This window comes from Macaca nemestrina, chromosome 2, assembly GCF_043159975.1.
Source record: "Macaca nemestrina isolate mMacNem1 chromosome 2, mMacNem.hap1, whole genome shotgun sequence".
Taxonomy (NCBI): Eukaryota; Metazoa; Chordata; class Mammalia; order Primates; family Cercopithecidae; genus Macaca; species Macaca nemestrina.
Genome location: NC_092126.1, coordinates 93,939,244 through 93,961,747, shown reverse-complemented (window position 1 = coordinate 93,961,747; position 22,504 = coordinate 93,939,244). Strand labels below are relative to the sequence as shown.

The 22,504-nt window shown below is 36.7% G+C and overlaps 3 protein-coding genes across 21 annotated transcripts in view; 1 reads left to right on the top strand and 2 right to left on the bottom strand.

The window, feature by feature from the left end:
- Positions 1-1,879, bottom strand: part of LOC105480086 (SRY-box transcription factor 2) — a 753,725-nt gene extending 751,846 nt beyond the window's left edge. For 9 of the 10 annotated variants that reach the window (XM_071091313.1, XM_071091315.1, XM_071091319.1 and 6 more), the window contains exon 1: positions 1,752-1,879. The gene's annotated coding sequence lies outside the window, so the exon portion shown is untranslated. The remainder of the gene's footprint in view (positions 1-1,751) is intronic. The other variant, XM_071091314.1, reaches the window with a different exon arrangement.
- Positions 1,869-21,279, top strand: LOC105480089 (DnaJ heat shock protein family (Hsp40) member C19). 4 transcript variants are annotated; one of them, XM_071091328.1, is made up of 7 exons: positions 2,265-2,481; positions 3,381-3,432; positions 3,509-3,582; positions 4,432-4,511; positions 5,457-5,527; positions 6,722-6,799; positions 20,396-21,279. In XM_071091328.1, the coding sequence occupies exons 1-6, from the start codon at positions 2,419-2,421 to the stop codon at positions 6,790-6,792; spliced, it is 411 nt and encodes a 136-aa protein (XP_070947429.1). In that variant the 5' UTR covers positions 2,265-2,418; the 3' UTR covers positions 6,793-6,799; positions 20,396-21,279. The 4 variants fall into 4 exon arrangements, with proteins under 4 accessions (XP_011736829.1, XP_070947429.1, XP_070947428.1 ...); XM_071091327.1 differs by lacking the exon at positions 20,396-21,279 and adding an exon at positions 16,746-18,996; XM_011738527.2 differs by lacking the exons at positions 2,265-2,481; positions 20,396-21,279 and adding an exon at positions 1,869-2,007 and having other exon boundaries at positions 6,722-6,887.
- Positions 14,432-22,504, bottom strand: part of LOC105480090 (FMR1 autosomal homolog 1) — a 66,317-nt gene continuing 58,244 nt past the window's right edge. For 3 of the 7 annotated variants that reach the window (XM_011738529.2, XM_011738532.3, XM_071091311.1), the window contains 4 exons: positions 21,185-21,385; positions 20,411-20,491; positions 16,188-16,279; positions 14,432-15,468 (listed from right to left, as the gene is read on the bottom strand). In XM_011738529.2, coding sequence (XP_011736831.2) covers positions 15,298-15,468; positions 16,188-16,279; positions 20,411-20,491; positions 21,185-21,385 — 545 coding nt within the window. In that variant the 3' untranslated portion in view covers positions 14,432-15,297. The remainder of the gene's footprint in view (positions 15,469-16,187; positions 16,280-20,410; positions 20,492-21,184; positions 21,386-22,504) is intronic. The other 4 variants (XM_011738530.2, XM_011738533.3, XM_011738534.2 and 1 more) reach the window with 2 other exon arrangements.

Genomic DNA, 22,504 nt, shown 5'->3' with positions numbered 1-22,504 from the left:
GGTAAATGCAATTACATATATCCTTTAAGAGGAAACCAGAAGGAGATTTTACAAACAGAAGAGAAGGACAATGTGAAGATGGAGAAGTCGGAGCAGAGTGAGATTTCAAGATGCTGGCTTACAAGACTGCAGTGATTCAGTCACAAGTCAAGGAATGCTGGTAGTCATCAGAAGCTGGAAGAAATGAGGAATGATTATCTATTCATCAGTCAATGGACATTTAAAAAGATTACTTTTCAAGGCTATTTCTAGGATCTTGGCAGGTAGGTAAGAGGCAACCAGACTTAGATTCATGAATGCGGTGTCACGAGAATGAGGAAGGCTTCTACCCTCCAATTTGTACTCTGGTTTCCCTCATAATAATAAGAGCCCCACACTGAGTGACAACTATGTGCAGAACACAATATGTGCATAATCTCTACATTCACAAAAACTCAGCAAGGTAGTTATCATTACCTTCATTTTACAAATGAGGAAGAAACTCAATCAGAAATAACTTGTCCAAGTCACAGTATTAGTAAGTGACAGAGCCAGGTTACCTCCAGTTTGATCTGCCACCAAAAACAGAGCTATCTCCAGCTCAACAAAGTGTCTTGCTGTGTTGCCACTCCCAATTTCCTGAGTCTGGGCTTTTGTAAAGTCTCAAAGCTAATTAGATTCTATTGCAAATCTGTTCCTCCAGAAAACTGCATTACATAGTTTGTACATACCAAAAATATGCATAATAAATTTTTCCAGATAGCATTCTAGTTTGTTGATGCCAATTTGGTCCCAAGGTCTTATGCCTCACTTGATTATTTATTTTGTAATTGCTGGATAAAAACTAGATAAAAGAGAGGCAAAAGAGGAAGTTATAAACTTAATGCTAGTGTCTTAGTGCTGGATGTCACCTTAAATCATGTATTGACAATAAATTACGTCACAAAAACCTTAGAGCTAGAAGACCTCTTGGATTATCAAATGCAAACTGTTTTTGCAGATGAGGAAAACAAAGCCAAAAATTTTGCATATTTGTTTAATAAGTAACCAAGTCATCAAAGCAGAATTGCATTGCAATGTAAACTGATACTTAATAATCTGTAAATTCTAAGAGGGAAGTAACTCCAAACTTATTTTGATCATGTAAACATTGCATTGTAAAATTCCATTATTGTTTCCATTATTTTTCTCTTCTCAAGCATTTATGTAGGGACGTATGAAACTGATGTCCACGTAAGGGCAAAATCCAGCCCTACTTTTTATTTTGGGTGAGGAGGAAAACTTTTAAATAGCCCTTTTCAGTTGCAGGATCTTGACATTCCATGTTCAGAATATGAACACTTTAATCCCATTCTACAAAACGAAAACCCAAACATTCACAAAGTCTTGTCAAATCACCTCCTTAAATGAAGTTCTTTTAAATTAAAAAATGCTACAGAGCAACCCCTGAAACACAGTGTGGTTGGTTTCATTTGTTGTTCTGGGCATCTCGTTTAGTACACTGGGTAACAACGTATTTGTTTGGGTTCGTGGTGGAAATCTGTCACAGCATGTTTAACTATATTCACTACCCTTGACAATTATTAACATAAAATAAAGGCAAAACGAGGTGCTAAGATGGGGGGGGGGGGAATCGTTCTGAGTAAAGCTGCCCATGCCCTTTCCTGCAAGAATTTGCAAATACCCACCGCCCAGGAGCAAAGGACAGAAAACACAGAGAAGCCCCACCTCTACACCTAGAAAGGAAAAGATCCGCCCACCCTTCAACCAACCCGAAGTCGCTTTCTCCGCTCTGTCCACTGCTTGAGCGACTTTCCTTCTCCTCCGCGTCCCCTTTTACGACAGTTTTCCGGCCTAGTTTGCGGCTGCTCCTGCCGTGTTGCGTAGGGCGCCTGTGCTTGAGCGGTTTGTGCTTGAGGTTGGGGGTTGCGTCGCTCTCTGGTAAAGGCGTGCAGGTGTTGGCCGCGCTCTCTGAGCTGGGATGAGCCGTGCTCCCGGTGGAAGCAAGGGAGCGCAGACGGAGCCATGGTGAGTGCGGCCTTCCGGTCTCCTTAGCAACATCCGGCCCAGGCCTCAGCCTCAGCTCCCGGCCTCGGAGGTGTGGAGTTGAAGTTGTGCTCCTTAGTGCGACTCTGGGCGGGAGGTTTCGGTTTTCGGGGCGTCACTCACCAGGACACAGCCCTGTTGGCTCGCTTCTCTTGGGTCTTTGTGTTTTTACATCGTCTTTCTGCACGGTTCTCCATTTTCTTGTCCGCACGGGCTCTGGGCGCTAAGGCGTTGCTTGCCTGGAACTCCTGTAAGGTCAGAAGTCTATCATGGACTCGGAGATTAGTGGAAACGTATTTGATTATAGGTGCCCTTGCCCTAACACATCTTCACAGCACTGGCTCCACTTTGCTATATCCTTCTCTTTGGCTTTTGCCGACAGATGTCGTCTCCATGCGGAAATTCCTGAACATATTTGGGCCTCTGTTGTTAGGAAACAACGGGGCAGTGCCAAAGGTATATTCTCCTAGTTTAGCCCACGTTTAGCCTCGAAAATGCGTTATCAGAATTTTACAGGAGCCGTCTGTGAACAGTTTTTCCTTCTGTAGCAGAAATCTTATTTCCACTTTTTTTTTTTTTTTTTTTTTTTTTGAGACAGAGTCTTGCTCTGTTGCCCAGACTGGAGTGCAGTGGCAAGATCTCGACTCACTACAAGCTCCGCCTCCCGGGTTCGCCGTTCTCCTGCCTCAGCCTCCCAAGTAACTGGGACTACAGGCGCCAACCACCGCCTGGCTAATTTTTTTGTGTGTTTTTAGTGAGACGGGGTTTCACTGTGTTAGCCAGGATGGTCTTGATCTCCCGACTTCGTGATCCGCCCGCCTCGACCTCCCAAAGTGCTGGGATTACAGGCGTGAGCCACCCGCCCGGCCTATTTCCACTACTTTTGATTGAACTTTAATGTAACCTAATTTGTCCGGGGATGAAAGAAGTTTTCAAACGGAGGGAATCATCTTTTTCCCTATTGTAGAGGTAAATAAGCAAGTCGAACTTGCCGTCTTTCCCATAGTAATGAATCCGGTAACTTTAATACATTCGGTATAACAGATGCAGTAGTTTAAGGATTGCTGGGCAGAATATTTCTGCCTTAAAAGTTGTTTCTCGGCCAGACATGGTGGCTTATGCCTGTAATCTTACCACTTTGGGAGGCCTAGGTGGGAGGATTGCTTGAGGCCAGGAGTTCAAGACCAGCCTAGGGAACATAGCAAGACTCCGCCTCTTAAAAAAAAAAAAAGGAAAAAAAATGTTGTTTCTCCTATTAAAATGCAGTTTGTAATGAGTTGGTGATGGGAGAATGGGCAAAATGAGAAAGGGTGGGAATTAGAGAAGTAAATATTTACTCTTCTCCCCCTTACCAGGCCAGTACAGTGGTAGCAGTTGGACTGACCATTGCTGCTGCAGGATTTGCAGGTTTGTTTATGGTTTGGGGGTGGAAGTGAAGTCGGGGAGATTGGAGATTTACTTATTCTATTGCTTTTGGTTTTAGGCCGTTATGTTTTGCAAGCCATGAAGCATATGGAGCCTCAAGTAAAACAAGTTTTTCAAAGCCTACCAAAATCTGTAAGACTTAATGAACACTTTTGCTAATTCTTTGCTGCTTGTATTTGAAACCTAGAGCCACACTTAAGGAAGGGTAAATTTTCAAATATCCATGAAGTTCTAAGTGATTGCTTTGGACCCATTCTCCTGCTTCCCACAAGGAGAGTATAGAAGTTCTGAACTTTGTAATGGTGCTACCCTGAAACATCAGATGTTATATGTGACAGAGTTGGATGGGGTATTGATAATTCTAGTACCCCACTAGACCCAACTTTCTTGTGAAATAATCACTTTTTCACATACCATCACCTTCAGCATCATCTATACATATTCTTGTTTTCCTTTATCTGCTCTGCATGACACACACACAGGTATATGAGATTCTAAAGTGATCCGATCTTACCATGTGGCCCTGGCACTCCCAAACGTCATACATAGGTAGCACTCTAGTTAATTAGGCTGTAGGGTTTGACTTGATGTTCTGGTCATACCCTATGTGGTCACAGTTAAGAATAGATTTGATTGTGATCATCTGTTGAATATTTATGTTGTGATTAAGTGTAACAGAATAGAGTGATTGTAGGCTTTACTAATATGATTTCTGACATAGCAAGGCCAGAGGAGCTGATAGTGGTATTTTCTGTATATGTATCTTAAAGTCTTGTTTCAAATACCCTTGAACCTCTTGTCTCAAAAGACTTCCAGATCCTGTTCTTGAGCCACTTCTTAATACCTCAGGAGTTGCACTTAAAAGTCCTCTGGAATGTCTTAGTTTTTCTACTGGCTCTGTGAATATTTCCAGACTTCTTTTTTAAAGCGGCTTTGTTTATTGTATTAACCTTTCTTTACAAATGGCATTTCTTCTTCCAGGCCTTCAGTGGTGGCTATTATAGAGGTGGGTTTGAACCCAAAATGACAAAACGGGAAGCAGCATTAATACTAGGTGTAAGGTAAAATAATCTCTAATATTTTTAGCATTTTTCTACCACTCTAGAGCAATGAGGAAATATAAGACCTTCTCTCCTTTAATAGGAGAGGGTCATGGGGATTTTGTCCTAGGAAGATTGATATTACCAATTCTAATCAATGAAACTGTACTGTTCCTTCATGTTATTTTTAAGATGTAAACAGTCCTTCAAATCAGAAGGCACACTAGCACTTAAGCACTTTTTCTTTTTTCCTAGAGTGTTTGCTAAAACACAGGCACTTTTTCATTTATTGAGAGATAGACTCCTCAGCAGATTATCACAGTGTTCAGTGTTCTCTGTAACTGACATTTTTTTTGTGTGGTGAAATTCTGCCTTTGGCCAGGCACAGTAACTCATGTCTGTAATCCCAGCACTTTGGGAGGCCAAGGCCGGTGGATTACTTGAGGTCAGGTGTTCAAGACCAGCCTGGCAAACATGGTGAAACCCTGTCTCTACTGAAAATACAAAAATTAACCAGGCGTAGTGGCACACGCCTGTAATCCCAGCTACTTGGAAGTCTGAGGCAGGAGAATCACTTGAACCCGCGAGGCAGAGGTTGCAGTGAGCCAAGATCAAGCCACTGCACTCCAGCCTAGGTGACAGAGTGAGACTGTCTCAAAAGAAAAATAAAAAAATTCTGCCTTCTTCACTTTCAAATCCTTAAACATGCTTTTCTTATCAATAAAAGGACTGTTGTAATGAGTATTACAAGTTCAACACATTTTTGAGAGTGCCTTACTTTTCTAAGGAGCAGTTTAGTTCCCCAATTTAGGATACGCATTGGGTGTGTTAAGGTTTCTAAACAGCTTTTCATATCTTTGTGTTAATTTACTAGTTTCACAATGTCTTTAATTGGCCTTTATGTACAATTGTTTGATGTGATACAGAAGTAGGTTGAAGTAAATACCTTTTCTTTTTTTTAATTAGCCCTACTGCCAATAAAGGGAAAATAAGAGATGCTCATCGACGAATTATGCTTTTAAATCATCCTGACAAAGGTAAGTAGTCATTAAATTCTTGTTGTAGATGTTGCTCGTGTGACTAGTTGTTATTAATGGGATTTTATCTCAAATTCCTGGCTATTAGAAGGGAAACACTTAAATCTGTGTGTAAGTCCTGTCTCCTAGGCTGGAGCCATATATTTTTGGTATCTTAAATTCTGAGTGAAAACTTTATTTACAGAGTGAGCAGATGTAAGTGCTACTATTACTATGTTTTGTGGGGTTTTTTGGCCTACATTTATTATAAATTAAGATGTTAAATTTCAGTAAAACTAAAACGTCATTTTTCCTTATCCATTTTAGATACCTTGAAACGGAGATTACCTAGATAGAAACTTAATGGGATTTATTTATTCGTTTCTGATACACTTCTATGCAGCCTTGGCTGTGTTGAAGGAAAGCAAGAATTTCTTTGAATACCAAAAATTAGACCACAGAATTCATGTTCTAGTGTTTGTATCCTTTTACTTATACAGGAGAGGGCTTTCATTAATAAAGAGGGTTTTTCAGTTTAAACAGCGTTATAATTGTTTGATATCTGATTTCACAGTGTCTTTTATGAAATTCAGCTTGTATTATATGGAGGGCTTCTGATTCAGTAGGTCGGCAGTTGGGCCCCATAAATATGCATTTATACTAAGTTTCCTGTTATTTGTTGCTGGTCTAAGACCATACTTTGAGAATCACTCCTCCAGCAGATTTGTAGGAAAGCAGCTGTAGATTGACATTGTGAAGGGACAGTAGATAATAGAAAAACTGGACAGAAAAAGGATGTAAAGCAAACTGGTATCTTTCCAGTAAACAGCTCAGAAGCCTTTGAGAATATCATGGTATAATTGATGTTCATTTATGATCTGTAATCATGAATAGGCTAACACCAGTTCAAAGGCATATACATATGTATCCAGTATATGTGATAGAAATCCTATTTCTATCAGTTTAAGCTTTCTAAAAAGGTGTCATTTTTGTAGAAATCTCTCCCACGTAAATTCATTTCTCATTGGTCACATATATTACCATGTATCTGGTCATCCAGTTGCAGTGTCAGGGTTAATTTTTAAAAATTAAAAACACTGTTTCTGCTAAATCTCCCTCAGATAAGCATTGGAGTCCTTGAAACAAGAGTAGCTTTTTACCAAGCAGAAATTGAGAATCCATATTGTAACTATTCTTTTTTCTTTCTTCCTATAGGAGGATCTCCTTATATAGCAGCCAAAATCAATGAAGCTAAAGATTTACTAGAAGGTCAAGCTAAAAAATGAAGTAAATGTATGATGAATTTTAAGTTCATATTAGTTTATGTATATGAGTACTAAGTTTTTATAATAAAATGCCTCAGAGCTACAATTTTAAAAAATGATTTAGCACAAGCTAAATCTCAAAGCCTTGGTATATTTTTCTTGTTTAAATTTGGGGATTTAAAATCAGATTAGTTTAGAATATTTGCATATTAATTATGGGCAAGCACACACCATCTGAATAGAAATATTGTTCATTACTCATTTAGCAGATGATTTGGGACCTATGTCTACTTTTCAAAGCAAAGTGAAGATGACAGTCCTTGCTCTGAGGGAGCCCCCACTTTAATGGGAGACTGATAAACTGATAATTAGACTATGTGATAAATAGTATGATGGAAATTAGCTCAGGCTGTTTTAAGTAGGGACTCTTACCTTATTCGGTGGAAAGGCTGTTCCAGGTATAGGCAACTGGCCCAGCAACTTGGATACTTGGAACCTTGTATTTAAAAGTGAATTTAACCACAACTTAGACCTAACAAATTGACCTAGGGGTGTGTGTGTATTCTATGTACATACAATTTTTATTTCATGCATTAAAAATAGTATAAATATTTCAGAGTACAGGTCTGATACAACCACAAGTTCATTGCAGCCTCAACCTCCTGGGTTCAAGCAGTCCTCCCGCCTCAGCATCCCAAAGTGCTAGATTACAGGCATGAGAAGTATTTACATTGTATTCAGCTAGCCCCTCAACAGTACTGATCATTTATAAATTATTCCTTCAGTTGGCTATTTCTTGACATAATCAAACTTCTGCAATTGTTATGATAAACACTGTTAGCAAAACTGAAAACAAATGTTCTCAATATCAACATGTTTAATTTGGACTATTTAGAATTTATATACTAATTTAAATGATGTTTAAAGGCAAATTACTTACTGTTCATCTAACATAAAATATATAAGGATCTTAACCAGAGGACCTGTATAAAACATCTGATATAAATTAGTATGTATTTCCCAACAGGAATATTTCTATGTGTAGCTCTAAGATGATAAATTTTACTACCTACCATCTAAACTTCCTTAAATCATCATAAGGTTCTTAATTATTGAAGGATACAAGGACTTTTGAGGTTAAAAAAAATAGTGGAGGTAATATTTATCTGCCTTATAAAGTAAAGGTGTATCTGCTCTTTGTGTTTTCTATCCTATACCCTTGTTTAAAATCTGATGGAGTCTGTTGTGATTTAGTGTATGATGAAACACTAGCTTCTAAGGCTTTTATGCAAGATAAATTATTTTATTTCCAGGGACAAGGAGACATGAAGGTACAGTTAGTTGGTTCTTGTTTGTGGTAATTCTGTTCTTTAAGGTGGCTGTGAACACTGAATTCGCCTGTAAGGAACAAGTTCCTAAGAGAAATACAGATTCTGTGACCCTTCGGTCACAATATTGTCTGCCAGTCAGTATATAACCTTGATCTACCTGTTTCTGCTTGAAAACATTCTTTAGTATTTCATTAACTTTGAATTAACAGCCAACAGCACTATAACTCATACTTGGCACATCACAGCCTTCTTTGCATTTAAGAACAGTAGGTAGCATGCTTCACTACTACTCTTGGGAACCATCTTAAAACAGCAAAATCACCAACAAAAAGCACAAACATGAAGCTTGGCACTAAATAGACCACAAAAAGGATACTTGTTTATGGTGTGAAAGCTTAAACAAGTAGAGCATTGCCTTGTGCACATAAAGTGGTTTAAACTTTTTGTCACTCTGCAAATACTCACAAATGACCAGAAAAGGATGTTGATTTTGGAGTTACAAATAAATTTTAGTGAGTAGGAAAATTCACAAATAAGGAATTCCACTAATAATGAGGATCAACTGTATTTTGGTTTACTAACCTTTTATTTCAGTCCATTGGACAAATCAAAAAATGTTCCTCTGAACAAGATCTTTATGAAGAAATAGTTAAGACTTAAAAGCACATTTTTCAAAGACAGACAGTGATAATACGCTGACAGGCAATGAAGCATTAACTCTAAAAAGGGAAATTTAACTTAGTAGATATAAATACTTTTGGGTGTTCAGTGCAGACAGCACACCTGTTTTAAGATAGGTGTTAAAACAACGGAAACCACTTAAAAATAATACCAGGGAGCACAGGAGAGCACATTTTTTCTTGCATAGTAATCAGTTTTATTTTCTCAAGGCTTACCTTCTTTAAGTAGAAGAATCCATGTTTCATTGAAGGCTGTTAGGCAAACTGAACATTTAAATGTCATCCATGTGAGGGCTCTAAAGATCATGGTAGGTGATTGATACCAATACGATCCATAAAAAAAACTTTAATCTTTTACTGGTATTTTCTTACAAAATACTTGGTCTGTAACATTTGAGTACTTACAATGTACTAGCACTGTGCTAAGTATTCTTCCTGTATCTCTCAGTAGACTGGTTATTATGATGTACATTTTACATGTGAGGAAATGGAAGTTTAGTAAAGTTAAGCACCCAAGGCGACATGCTGAGAATGGCTGATCTTTCTTACATCCCAAGTTCCATTCTCCTAACTTTTGTACTATGGCTTTACAATTCTGATAACCTAAGCATGTTTTCCTTGATGGTACTGAGATGTGAGTCTGGTATTTATCTCCACAGATCCAGTTTGGGGCCTTTGTCTTTATTCATTGGTGCTTCCAGATAAATTTTAAAGAAGGCGGCATGATTAAACACACTTAGGGAATGGGAGGTAGGTTGCAAGTTAAACTTCTGCAGAAGCCAGGTAAATCTGAGCTTTGGGGCTTCAGCTTTCTCTGTGAAAGGGAAGGATACATGACCAACTTGAAATTGTGAGGATTCCTCCACGTTTTATGGCTTGGGAAACAAAAGTCCAGAGCAAGTGGTCGTTTTCTCAGGTCCCACAGCTAGTGAAACTAGAATTAGGTCCTGGCTGTCTTCTCCAATTTGCTATGTTCATATTAGTCCTCATTAGAAGTTTGTGGGGAATTCCTATCTATAGCCTTCATATTAGACCTCAAATTCAGAGATTTCTGTGAGTCACTTAGCCTCTTCCCTTTTGGCTTTACTGGCCATCTGGGTTGACATTATTAGAAATGAGTCCTAAGGTGCTGTATACTGCTTTGTTGGTAAGAAGTGAGCTATAATGGGTTGTCCTGGAAGTTAACTCTTTCTCCAACTTTAGTTTTAAGCAAGTTATCCTGCCCTGCCATCAACTATTTTCCAAATGATGAGTACTTATGGAAACATTTAAATAGAATACCAATGAGAACTGAGAAAAATCAGGGAACTAGCTTATTGCCACACTGAAAGCTGTGTAAATTCAGTATACTGAATATATATGGGCTCCCATAAGAAAACTTAGTATCAGAAATGTCTAAAAATAAAATTTCACTCAGGCATAATGCTTCATTTTTAAACGGGTTAGTGGTGTTTTAGGTTGGAATGAGAAGTTCTCTTTCAATCATGAGAAATTGTATAAGGTTGACAGTGACCTTAAAAAAAGGTTGTTTTGAGGTTCTAGCAGGGGAGCGCAGCTACTCGTATACCCTTGACCGAAGACCGGTCCTCCTCTAGCGGGGATGGTCGTCCTCTTCGACCGAGCGCGCAGCTTCGGGAGGGACGCACCAGCCACTGCACTCCAGCCTGGGCGGCAGAGTGAGACTCCGTCTCAAAAAAAAAGTTGTTTTGCAGTTCAGAAGCTTGTAGTAGGTTCACATTCTGAGTGCACATGAGCCTCCAAACAGGTTAAATCTGAGGAAAATTTAGAACATGGATCAACAATGTCAAAGAACAGACTAAGCTAAAAAGGAAAAAAAAAAAAACCTGTAAATTTTATGTAAACAAAGTAAAAAAAAATTACTATGTAGAATGCTCTCCTAGGTTTTTGGTTATGTAAAGTATCCTGGAATGAGTAACCTTGAGTACCAGTTAACTTGAATGACCTAAGCTCTGGTTTTAGTTTTTGGACTGCTGTACAGTGTGCTGTTTTTCAGCTTAGAGCCAACTACTGCCTTAGTAACAAGATATATATAGGAAGAGCTTCTATCCTGTGTCACCTATTATTCCTGACCCAATAATAGAACAGTCCAATGATATGGGATAATCTGTTGTGGTTAACATTTGCTGCCACCTTACTGCAGTTTCAGTTAATGAAATTTCAAATATATGTTTACATTTTTTTTCACAACCTGAAGACAGCCAAGTTAGCTGAAAAAGGAAGTCTAAAGAGGTTGAAATTTAAGCAACCAGGCAACAATTAAGTAAAAATTGTTTATCTAGAAAAACTATTGGAAAATATTTTTAATGAAAATATTCTCTAAAACTAATAAATTAGTACGTACATTTTACAGTTAATCCAATTAAGAGGGTACAAAGAGGTAAAAACTTTCCAAAAATAAAAAGAACATACCAATCACTGAAATACAAAGAAATGCAAGAAGCTAATAAGTAGCATACTTAATAGTGGGGCTGTAAGACTTGTGAAAAATTACTTTGTCCTTGTTTGGAATATCTTATAGATTGCATTCAGCATAGTTGAAAATGTCTGGGATGGATACATATGTAAAACAAACACCACTTAAGTTTGGCATACTCCTTATGAGAATACTTGGGCATTCGGTTAGGTGTTGCCCAGGGTCTGACATGTGACTAGACTCAAATTACCATTGGAAGGGCCTTAAAGATACCAACTCATCCAGCCCTCTCTGGTTGCATAAAACTGAAACCATAGAGAAAACGTTTATAGAGCTAAAATAGTGGCTTCTAATTCTGTACTGTCACCTAAAGCATCTCTTTGAATTATCAAAAGAAGAAACAAGCAAATGGACTGGGAAATCATCTTACAAAACTAGAGTATAGTTTTTCCAGGGGAATTGTGTACCTTACCTCAGTACTGGAAGTACTAGTACAGAAGATACAGATGAATCTGAAGTGATATACTGATAAACTTTTTTAAAATTTGTAATTAAAGAAATTGTTAATAGTTGATCATTTTTGACCCTTACAAAAGTGGTGATTTCCTACTGTTCAATGTAATGGGCTTAAGTCAGTTTTAAGTTAACACCACTTGCTAACAGTCTGACTTTAAGCAGATTGCAGTTCCTGCTTTATTGCAAAAGCTCCTGAAATAAAACCCCAAATACTATCAAAGATCAACATGGGTTATAAGCAACTGTAGTCCATTCAAGTACACGTTCTAATAAAGAACTGAAATTTAAAAAAAAAGGGGGGGGGGGCTAGCAAATTCACTATCGCAAACACATATTCTTATGAAAAAGCATAAGGGATCCAAATCGTGTAGCAAAGACAGGAAGACTGAGACAATAACAGACATCCTTTTTGTTGGGATTTTTTTCCAAAACAGTAAATTCAGTTCAAATCCAAGTTCCTTGAAACCTTACAGAAGAAAATCCGGGTGTAATTTTCCTTTACTGCCATTCTTAATCACCAACCAATCATCTGTCCCTGGACACAGCCTGTTTTCCATTTTTATCTGTCCTTAGGCAACAGCCTATGAGAACACTAGTTGGTTTGAACCTCAAAAGCATAAATCTGTTTGCAGAGGATACAAATGGTGCTATTTCCCAATCCAAGATTTAGTTAACATACCAACTTTTATAAGACCCTCCTTAGGTTACAAAACACTAGACACAGCTAACAGCAGCTACAAAAATACGTGACTTAACACAACGGCAATGGAACCCAGCAGCATCTGAGGTAAGTTTCTATGAACTCACCAGTTTGATGTGCTGCTTCTAATTCCACATTAAAATACATGATTATTTCAAAACAAAGATTTGTGCATTCCTATTATACTTTTGCCAATTATGTCTGACGTGTTACCAGAGACACCATTTTGCAGAAGTTTTAGCCCCCTTTAAGGCTTAACAAAGATCATGATGCCTAAACTAGGAATCGTAGGCCTCCCAAAGCTTCAGGAAAAGCAGGTCATTTTTGCTACCATATAATCTCAGCTGTTACTTCGTGATTCCGTTCAGGTATCGTATGAATTCATATATATATATGCTGAAACATTGTTGGAACTGCACAAGACCTTCCAGAATACCTTTTTTCCTTCTCTTTAAAGAGGGTCTCAATGGCGCAGAACTGAGCTCAAATGATGCTCCCACCTCAGGCTCCTGAGGAGCTAGAACCAAAGGCATGAGCTACCGCGCCTGGCTCCAGAATGTATCTTTTGCTTAAGTGTCTGTTTAGTGTATACTGGCAAGTTCTTCCCATAGCAACATCTCATCTAACTAGGATAGCAGCCAAAAAGACGGACCCCGCAACATCTCATCTAACTAGGATAGCAGCCAAAAAGACGGACCCCTCTCAAATACATTTAGAAGACTACCTGAATTAATGGCTACCATTTAGGGAGTGGGCTCTCTTTAAAAAAACAAATGCATATTTATCACAATTCTGCAGTACCTATATTTTTTAAAGGACAAGACACTGGGTTTAGTCATTTGTAAAATAATGAACTTAGTGTCGTTATTGCTAGTATGAAGAACTGGTTCAGCTATACTCTTAAGATTTTGTTTCTTCTATTCCCATTGAAACAATCTTTATGGAAAATGGATTTTAGTGTATCTGACTATTCTACATGGGAGAGAATGAAAAATCATTTTTTTTATTTACCAATTTGCCAATTTGGCATTAAAGTTCCTCTAATACCTTATAATTTTTAACCCAATTATGTAAGAGAACTGAGACTATTTAAACTGTTTCTAACTTTGATCGATTTAAAAAAAGACATTTGTGGGTAATTTTTTTTAAATCACAACATGAAATTACTTGATACCTTTTATATATAAAGGACAAGAGTTGCACTACTCACACCTTAAAATTCTGTTACCAAGAACCAATCAGAAGGCTTCAGGAAAAAGCACTTAATACCAGCGCACTTTAACCTTAATTATAATTAATTTGAGGGCTAGGGTTATATACACTGACCTGGCAAATTTTACATTTTAAACTGTATCCTGAATTATCCTTCAGATCATATAAAATCACATTTTTATGCACATAAAAAATTAAACTATGCACACAAAAAACACTTTTCGTATGCCAAATGATGCAAAGGGCTGTCATTCTTTGTTCAGTGGTCTATATAATATTGTGGAACAAAGCCTTCTAACAATTGACTTGACCTCAAAATTAGCTGTACTAATTGTTGTACCACTGTTAAACTTCATGTCTTTATCTTCATAAAAATTAAGCTCTGGCTAAAACATATAAAGTTTAATAACTGATTTTTAGTCACTGGTATGAGAGCCTTCAAAATAAGTTGAGAATCAAGAAGCAAAACATTGGCCTATTATTTAAAAGTTGCTTGTCATACCTTCTATCCCCCATTGTCTTCCAAAGTTGCCTTTGATTAGAATTTTGTTGGGTTTTTTTTCCTAATTATCACATGTATTATTAATTACCTATGCATCTAACAGCCTAAACTTGTGTTAAGATTTCAGAGGATTCATTACAAAATGATTAAATGCCAGCTGACATTTTAATGCTATTTACCAGCAAGTATAACTGCTTTTTAAAAAGCAAAGTATACTATCCTAAGCCTATAAATAGCTCCAACTACTTTGCAACAATTGGTGTAAAAAGTAGAAAGTTAAAAAAATTCAGCAAATGGAAGATCAAAGTTTATTTACTACCTGCATACAAAAACATATTGCACATCAAACAACCGAAATAAAAAAAAAAAAAGGAAAAAAAAAGATACTCTACTGAAGACTAACATGTAGTTTATACAGAATAAACCTTCTGGAAATTGATCTTTTCAGTAGTTCAGGTTATGTCTGAATGGACATGACTAATTCAGCTTAGTGTTTTAACTAAAGCTATGTTTGATTTTTAAATACTGTACACTTTAATAAATAAACCAAACAAAGCCTCAAGGTAGAACAGTCACTGCCAAGTATCGCCCAGTGTCCCTGCAGATGAGTTTAACAAATGTATTCCAGTGGTCTGCAGATTTTCCTCTACATACAGCATTTAAAAAACACATTAAAACAGACCAGTTTCCAGACTAAACTAATGAAGAAATTACAATTCAGTGCAAAATATTTTAGACTGCATTTCATTCTAGTTTTCCTCAGGTGAAGAAGTGGTTGCATATTAAAAATGTAACAAAAGCAGCTAATGCTTTCATAAAGAATATTACGTTAGGGATCCCACCCCACCCACCACCCCCCATCTCTGCCATATTTTGAAAACAAAATAACATTTCCTATAGCCAGCAACTTTTTTTTAATGTTACATATACTATTCTCAAGGCACATCTGATGATATATTTTATAACACAGTAGGTGTCAAAGTATGTTTAACATATGATTTCTTCAGGATCCCTCCCCTTTTTGAATTCCAAATGGAGGAACTGAAAGTGCGATGTAAAGACTGGCGATCCATATTCTATCTTTGGCAAGCTTGTACAAGCACTATTGTAAATGTAATGTAAAAGAACTGTAAACTAGGAACTTCTTCAGTTTATGAAACACCATTCAGGACTGCTGCTTCTTGAGTGTTTTCTTCTTTTAAGGTATTAATCTTTTCTTCTCCTGGAGTACGCTGTAGCTTAGAAATGTCATCGCCAGAAGCACTAGTTGGGCCGTTTATTGCCTTTTCTGAAGGACCATGCTCTTCAATCACATCTTTTGCCTGCCAAAGGGAGACAACTTTTTCAACTTCTTTATAAATGAAATCTATAGCTGAGGAGGAAAACAGCTACATAAACATTAATTAGCTAATGAAAATTTTCAGTTTCATATGCCACAATGGATCAAAGTATTAAAACGTCTCTAAAATTCAAAACAAATACCAAAGTATTCCACTCTATGGGTCTTTCCAACTTTGTATCTCTAGTACCTAGCAGTGCCCAAACCACACAAAACATCTGAACTAACGAAAACTGTACCTAATTTTAAAACACTGGAAAGCTCACCATGAAAATGACATAAACAGTTAATATTAAACATTTAAATAATCACCTACTTTACTCACCTTTTGAAAAATCACATTTACATATCAAATACCGTAAAGCATTTAAAAGAACTAAAATTTAAAAGGTCTATATCCATCAATGAGAAGAGGTATATAGCCTATTGCTCCTGAATTAGGCAACAGTCTCTACGCCCAATATCTTTGGGCAGATTGAATTTTATAAATGCTATTTGGAGCTCTAACTAAAAAGCATTTCAGGCTCAAGCATGCATATCTTCAGTTATCTGGGGCCAAGAACATATTCAAGAGTCTAAGTAAAATAGTATTGTCTATTTGTGGAAACAAGTGATCACACAGTAAAAGTAGTAAAAAAATAAAGCTAAACCATACCAAAAATTAAAAAAACAACAAAAACCTACAGGTTAAATTCTCCTTACCATTTCTTTCTTGTTTTTAGCCAAAGTTTCCCTTGGGAGGTTTCTTTGTCTGCTCTGAGACTCAGCTCTAGAAATATAATCTGCAACTGTGACTGTTAAAGATGAGAAAAAAATTACAGGTGTTGAAAAAATATTTCTAAAGTTTATTTATGGATAAAGGGTAATTTCACTATTAAACTAGTGGTGGGTCACCCAGTGTCAAAATTTTCTTAAGCTGGGTATCACCTCCAACCAAAAACAAAGCTTTAAAAATCTGCCTGGGTTTTTGGTGCTGAAGAAAATTTCAAGCTTGAGATTGAGGAAATCTAGATTAAATTCCTCTTTGCCAAGAATCCAGCTATTTGCTTCTGGTTGACCCTAAGGTTGTGGAACAAAGTTGGTAGAGAAACCCACAACCAGTAAAAGGAAATACAAACGCAGTGTTCTAAGCCCAGTGTTTGCAATTGTCAGTGGGGGTAAATGGGGCAAATTTGATCCAAATCATAGTATAATATACTTAAATTTGAAAATTTCATCAGATACAAAAATATTTACTCAATTTTTTTTTTTTTTTTAAAGCACAATTAAGATATCCAAGTGTGGTTTATCCTATGGCTTTGTTTCAACGTTTCACACTAGAAACTATTCTGAGTGATTAAAATAAGAAACTACAAGCAAACTAAAGATGACAGACCACCACCCTAAAAATGTGGACATTGATCAGACTGGGAAAAGGTCCAGAGTGTATTCAGTGACACCCCTCCCACGCCCCCTTTGTCAGTCTTGGTAGGGACTATCTTAAATGTGTATTTGCAAAGTAGCAGCAGTAGTGAATTAGGAAAAAGACTAAACGAAACTAACACCCTACTGTCAACCCAACTTCAACAAATTACCTATGTTCTACAGTATGTGGACTGACTCACTTTATACATCAACACTCAAGAAGTGAAACTTAGGGCCGGGCATGGTGGCTCACAAATGTAAACCCAGCACTTTGGGAGGCAAAGTGGGCGGGTCACCTGAGGTCTGGAGTTCAACCAACATGGTGAAAACCCATCTACTAAAAATGAAAAATTAGCCAGGCGTGGTGGCACAGCCTGTAATTCCAGCTACCTAGGAGGCTGAGGCAAGAGCATTGCTTGAACCTGGGAGGTGGAGGGTGCAATGAGCTGAGATTGTGCCACTGCACTCCAGCCTGGGAAACAAGAGTGAAACTCTGTTTCAAAAAAAAAAAAAGAATTGAAACTTAGAATTCACTGATTTTAAGAAATATCAAAAGAACCACCCTTTTTTCTTTCAAGTAATTATTTTCTATCACAAACTGTTTTAGAAAATCCCTGATATGTAAAAGCGCAATATATATTTTAAATTATGGGAGCAAGTTAATTATGTGAAGAATGAAAACTCCGGTAAATTTTAAATTATTTATTTAAAGTCACTAGGTATGGGGAGAATTGGTCCATAAAGTATAAATTCTATGAAAACAACTAAATCATTCAGGTATGATAAAAAGCTGGATAGTATTTACAATTCATGTTTCTTAATTATGAATTAACATGCTAACACTGTCATAAGATCCAAGAACTTCCTAGAACTATCGTGTATATCTTTTAAAACTACAAGGGAACAACCTATTTAAGAACTTACATATATCATTTACTAGAAAACCACTAAAGATGTTTCAAATCTGAAACTACCTCTTTCCTTCCAAACTGTAAGAAACTCAGTACGCTCATCTTGAGGCTTTTTTAAATTAAATTCATTGCTAATATATTTATAACTACATTAAAAAGTTTACAATATTGGGAAAAGGGCTATTGTAATAATCCACTTTATTATGTCTATATACATGGCAGCAAACCTATTACAAGAACAATTTTAGCCAGTGTGGGGAACAGCATAGCGAATGCACTGTTTCCAAGTTCGGCCCTCAGTGACACCTAAACATCTAACTGGAAACCCTGCTGCTAAATTAAGTTGGTGCAAAAGTAATTGTGGTTTTCACCATTTTGGGATGGGTGCAAAAACTACACCAACCTAACACATGTTGAAACAATTCCTAGAACCTTTCATCCACTGTGTACAGAGATAGAATAATATATTTTGATACAGTTTTCAACTAAATCAGCAAGCACTTAGCTGGGGTATCCCCTACCTAAATAAAAGGAAGCCAAAAGAAACCTCTGTTAATTCAAATAAAAACCTGTTCATAGCCAGTCCTTATAATACAAAGCCCCTTAAAAATCCAATACAGATTAATAAATAACAATATCTAGAAAAAATACAGGCAATTTGTGTAATGACATGGACTCTAGAATTTCCTCTAAGGGATCCAAGTTAATCAACTGGACACCAGTGTGTATTGTCACATTCTAAGAATGGTAAAGAATATTCACTGCTTAATTTACACGAAGAGCAGCAAGAAATTTTGAGCAGATGAGATCAAATTAAATGAGCGTTTTAAAGAGAATGTTGATGTTAACTTTAGATGGAGGCTGCCTCCTAGAACTGCTACCAGGATCAAGGGTAACAATTTTGTGCTTGTTTCACCCACCCTATCTTTTGGGAGAAGGGGCAAGCTAGGAAATGCAAGAAGTTTTAAAAGAGGGAAGTAGTAATCCCAAAGAAGTAGTAAAAAAGGAACAGATGCAGTATGGAACAGAAATCATTGTCAAACTGTTGAAGCCTCCAAACTACTCAAGTTGCAATTAATACCATACAGAAATTTTTGCCTCTTCTCCAACAAACCCCACTGTTACTCCGTTTATGCCTGCTGACTTGGTAATAAACCAGCATGTATCTAGTTAATAAATGCTGTAATATATTGTTACATTCATACTGATAGCCTGAATTTTCTTGTTTACAGTAGGGCCAGAAAATGTATCACTGCTGTACCACCTTCAAAAAATGAAATAATGTCTTCATCTAAAACACTTTTTTTTTTTTTGAGACAGGGTCACACTCTGTCACCCAGGCTAGAGTGCAGTGGCACGATCACCCTTCACTGCGGCCTCGACCTCCCAGGCTAAAGTGATTCTCCCGCCTCTGCCTCCAGAGTAGCTGGGACTACAGGTGCACACTAGCACATCCAGCTAATTTTTGTATTTTCTCTAGACAGGATCCCACTGCCCAAGCTGGTCTCAAACTCTTGGGCTCGAGCAATCCTGCCACTTGGCCTCCCAAAGTGCTGGGATTACAGGTATGAGCCACTGCGCTCAGCCCTAAAATATATTTCCAACATTAAAGGAGGGGAGGAAAGAAGGAGAAGGAAAACAAATATTTTCTGGACACTTCCAATTTTTTGACAATATTTAATTGCTCTAAAATTTTGCAACTATCTTTAAAACATGAACTTTTAGGGATGGAAACTAATTCTCTTAATCAGTTTTCCCAAATGTCTCTACAACCACTAAATTTAAAATAGTAAAGATGCCAGAATTTACATTCTTTATTTGGGGAAAACACATAAAAGAACTGGTTTTGGAAAGAATGCAAAAATTGGTTAGTTTGAAAGGGGTTTATTTCTGGTGCACACAATTGCTTCATTGTGAATATACATGTGATTCTCTGTACATAGGAAATGGAATTATGTTCAAAATAATAGACACAGCAAACAACTTTCTTTGAAGTTACTAAGAATTAATGACTACATAAAATAAACATTCTAAAAGTAAGTACTATTAATTTGAATAGTTAGTGGGTGTAAGGGAAAAGGCATCACACTACAATAAACAAACAAAAACATAACATGCATTCCTCGTATTAGGTTAAAGACACCTTCAAATATTTTTCTCTTTTATACTTTTTTAAATTGTGGGTATTACAACTCCCACAAAAATGAGGTGCTGAATTCAGATACAGTAAGCAGGCACCATGCAAAAGCTGCCCAGTTTTGCCAATCAACCTCAATCACAATCTACAACATAGTCCCTGGGATGGCAGGCCCCATCTCAAGTGTGAAGAAACCGGCAAGTGAACAAAATGGTCTTCTCAACAGTATTTCCATGTAAACAATTAGGACACAACATTAGTTCAATTAGACAAGTTACTAACACACTGTGAAGGAAGAATGCATTTTCTTAATAGTAGTAGTCTTATTAGTTGAATAAACAATTTATGCAATGCAAATTTTGAATGTATATGCACACATGTGTACATGTAAGTATAATATATTTAGAAAGCAGACATATGACATTTTTTTCATGCTTGTAACCTGATGTTGTCAACAGGTCCACTCAAGTTACCTGGCTGTCTATCTTCTGCCTGACCCCTGAAGCGACGCCTGCGGCTACGATTGCGTCGCTGGGGTTTTTTTTCACTATCATCTGTAATTGCAAAGTTTACCATGAACTATTCTGACAAAAACAAACAAACAAACAAAAAAAAAAAAACCTTTCCTTCAAAGATTTAAAGGGTAAAAATAAACTTTTAATTAAACACCAAAAATAAAACAACAAATGTTTACTGACAGGAAATACATTTTTGTAGCTTTCAGCATTCCAAATGGATTAAAAATGGAATTATCATCTGGAAATTCAGAGGGTTTTAACTCACAGTAAAACTCTCAGACTTAAACTGCCATCATTCAGGGACACAGTCTTCCTCTCTAGTACAGTTTGGTTTATACCGAAGTTAATGACATTTTAGCCCTTGAAAATTAATGCCTACTCTTGATATATATACCTCTACCAGTGTCATTTATAATTATTTTAAAAGAGGTAAGATGAAAGCCTGATTTTAGCTTGGGGACAATAAAAGCACTAAGTACCTTGCCGTACTGATTTAATGGCATCAAAGGGCACTTTAACCCTCCAAGTTTCAAATAATTTGGCTATAAGAAATCTGAGAACTAAACATTTAAGACAGACAAAAAAGCTATCTACCTTGTTCCAAGTAAACACTAAGAAAAGGTCAATTTGTGAATTGCATACTTTCTTTGAAAAAAGCTTCATACACTAACAATAGTATACAATTTATATATATATATATGTATTTCTTTTCCCTAAGTGCTTACATACCTAGCCCATTTTCATTAACTGAAGCTGTATCAGATTCAGTCATTCCATCCATAAGAACAGCATCTTCATCAGTCCTTCGTCTACGAGACCGCCTACGACGGTTAGTACTGTGATGAGATTCGCTGGCATCAGTGTCTGCAGTCTGATCTGATTCTGTATTATCAAGTAAGCTGTATGGATTGCTGTCTGGATCTTTGAGCACTATATTCATGTCAGAGGCAAGAAATATTCGTTTAAGAGGACTGCAATTATGAATGTTTGATCTATATTGAACTATATCAATTAATGATAAACTTCAATATCCCCCAATAAAAATGCACTGTCTTCACATAAAATGTTTTCAATATTATTTACCTGGAAAATAACAAAGATAATTAAATATGATAAAACTTTAAGTGGTGATGAAAAATTAAAGCAGAAAGTGACCAGACATCTTGGCTTCCTAACATTTCCTGTGCCTTGTTTTTAAAATATACATTAGAAAATAGTGTATTACATGCTAATTCTGGCATTCACATTTCAAGGTTATCCTGCCCAGAGGCTAGAAAAACAAAAGTGAAAAGAAATAAATATTCAGCTGTTAAGAAATAATTATACGAAAGAGCTTTCGTCCGTAACTGAGTTCAAAATGACTGCAGCTTTCTTGTGTTGATGTTGATAGACTATTTCCCAAATAATACTCAATACCTACATTCCATGACATAATAGAAATCTGTAACTATGAACTGAAGCAATCAAAACAAGATGAAACAAAGCAGCCAATTAAATAAGGTTGAACTTCTAACTGGTTATGAAAGGAAAATGTTGAAACGAATGCTGACTAGTACTCCATCTTTAGAAACAACGTGTGAAGGTTAGGTGAAGGTAGAAAAGGAAAAACTGTTAAGGTATAATTCATAAGAAAAATACCCGTCTTACCTATGTGCATTTATTACCTCCAACAATCAAATTTATAGCAGAAATTCAACTAATTCCGATTTTTCCTAAGATTCCTTTGGTAACAGCTAGCAAGCTAACCATCTTTGCAAAAGACACTAAGAGTATCCATTAATCATAAAACACTAGGTCAAGTACATTTATTTTTCAGTTCAGTATACTGTAATTTTAATCACCTTGGTAACTGTACACAGTGTACTAAAATATAAAAGCTATTTTCCTGAAAGCCTGTAAGTTTATTAGGGCTCAAAGAATATTACTGTGGAAAGTGAGAAAATCTAAACAAACAAAGAACAAGTTCCTAATTTTTGCCCTGATTTGTTCCAGTTTTTGTAATTTGTAAGCACAGCTGGCATCTTATTTAATGTATCTACACACACTTTC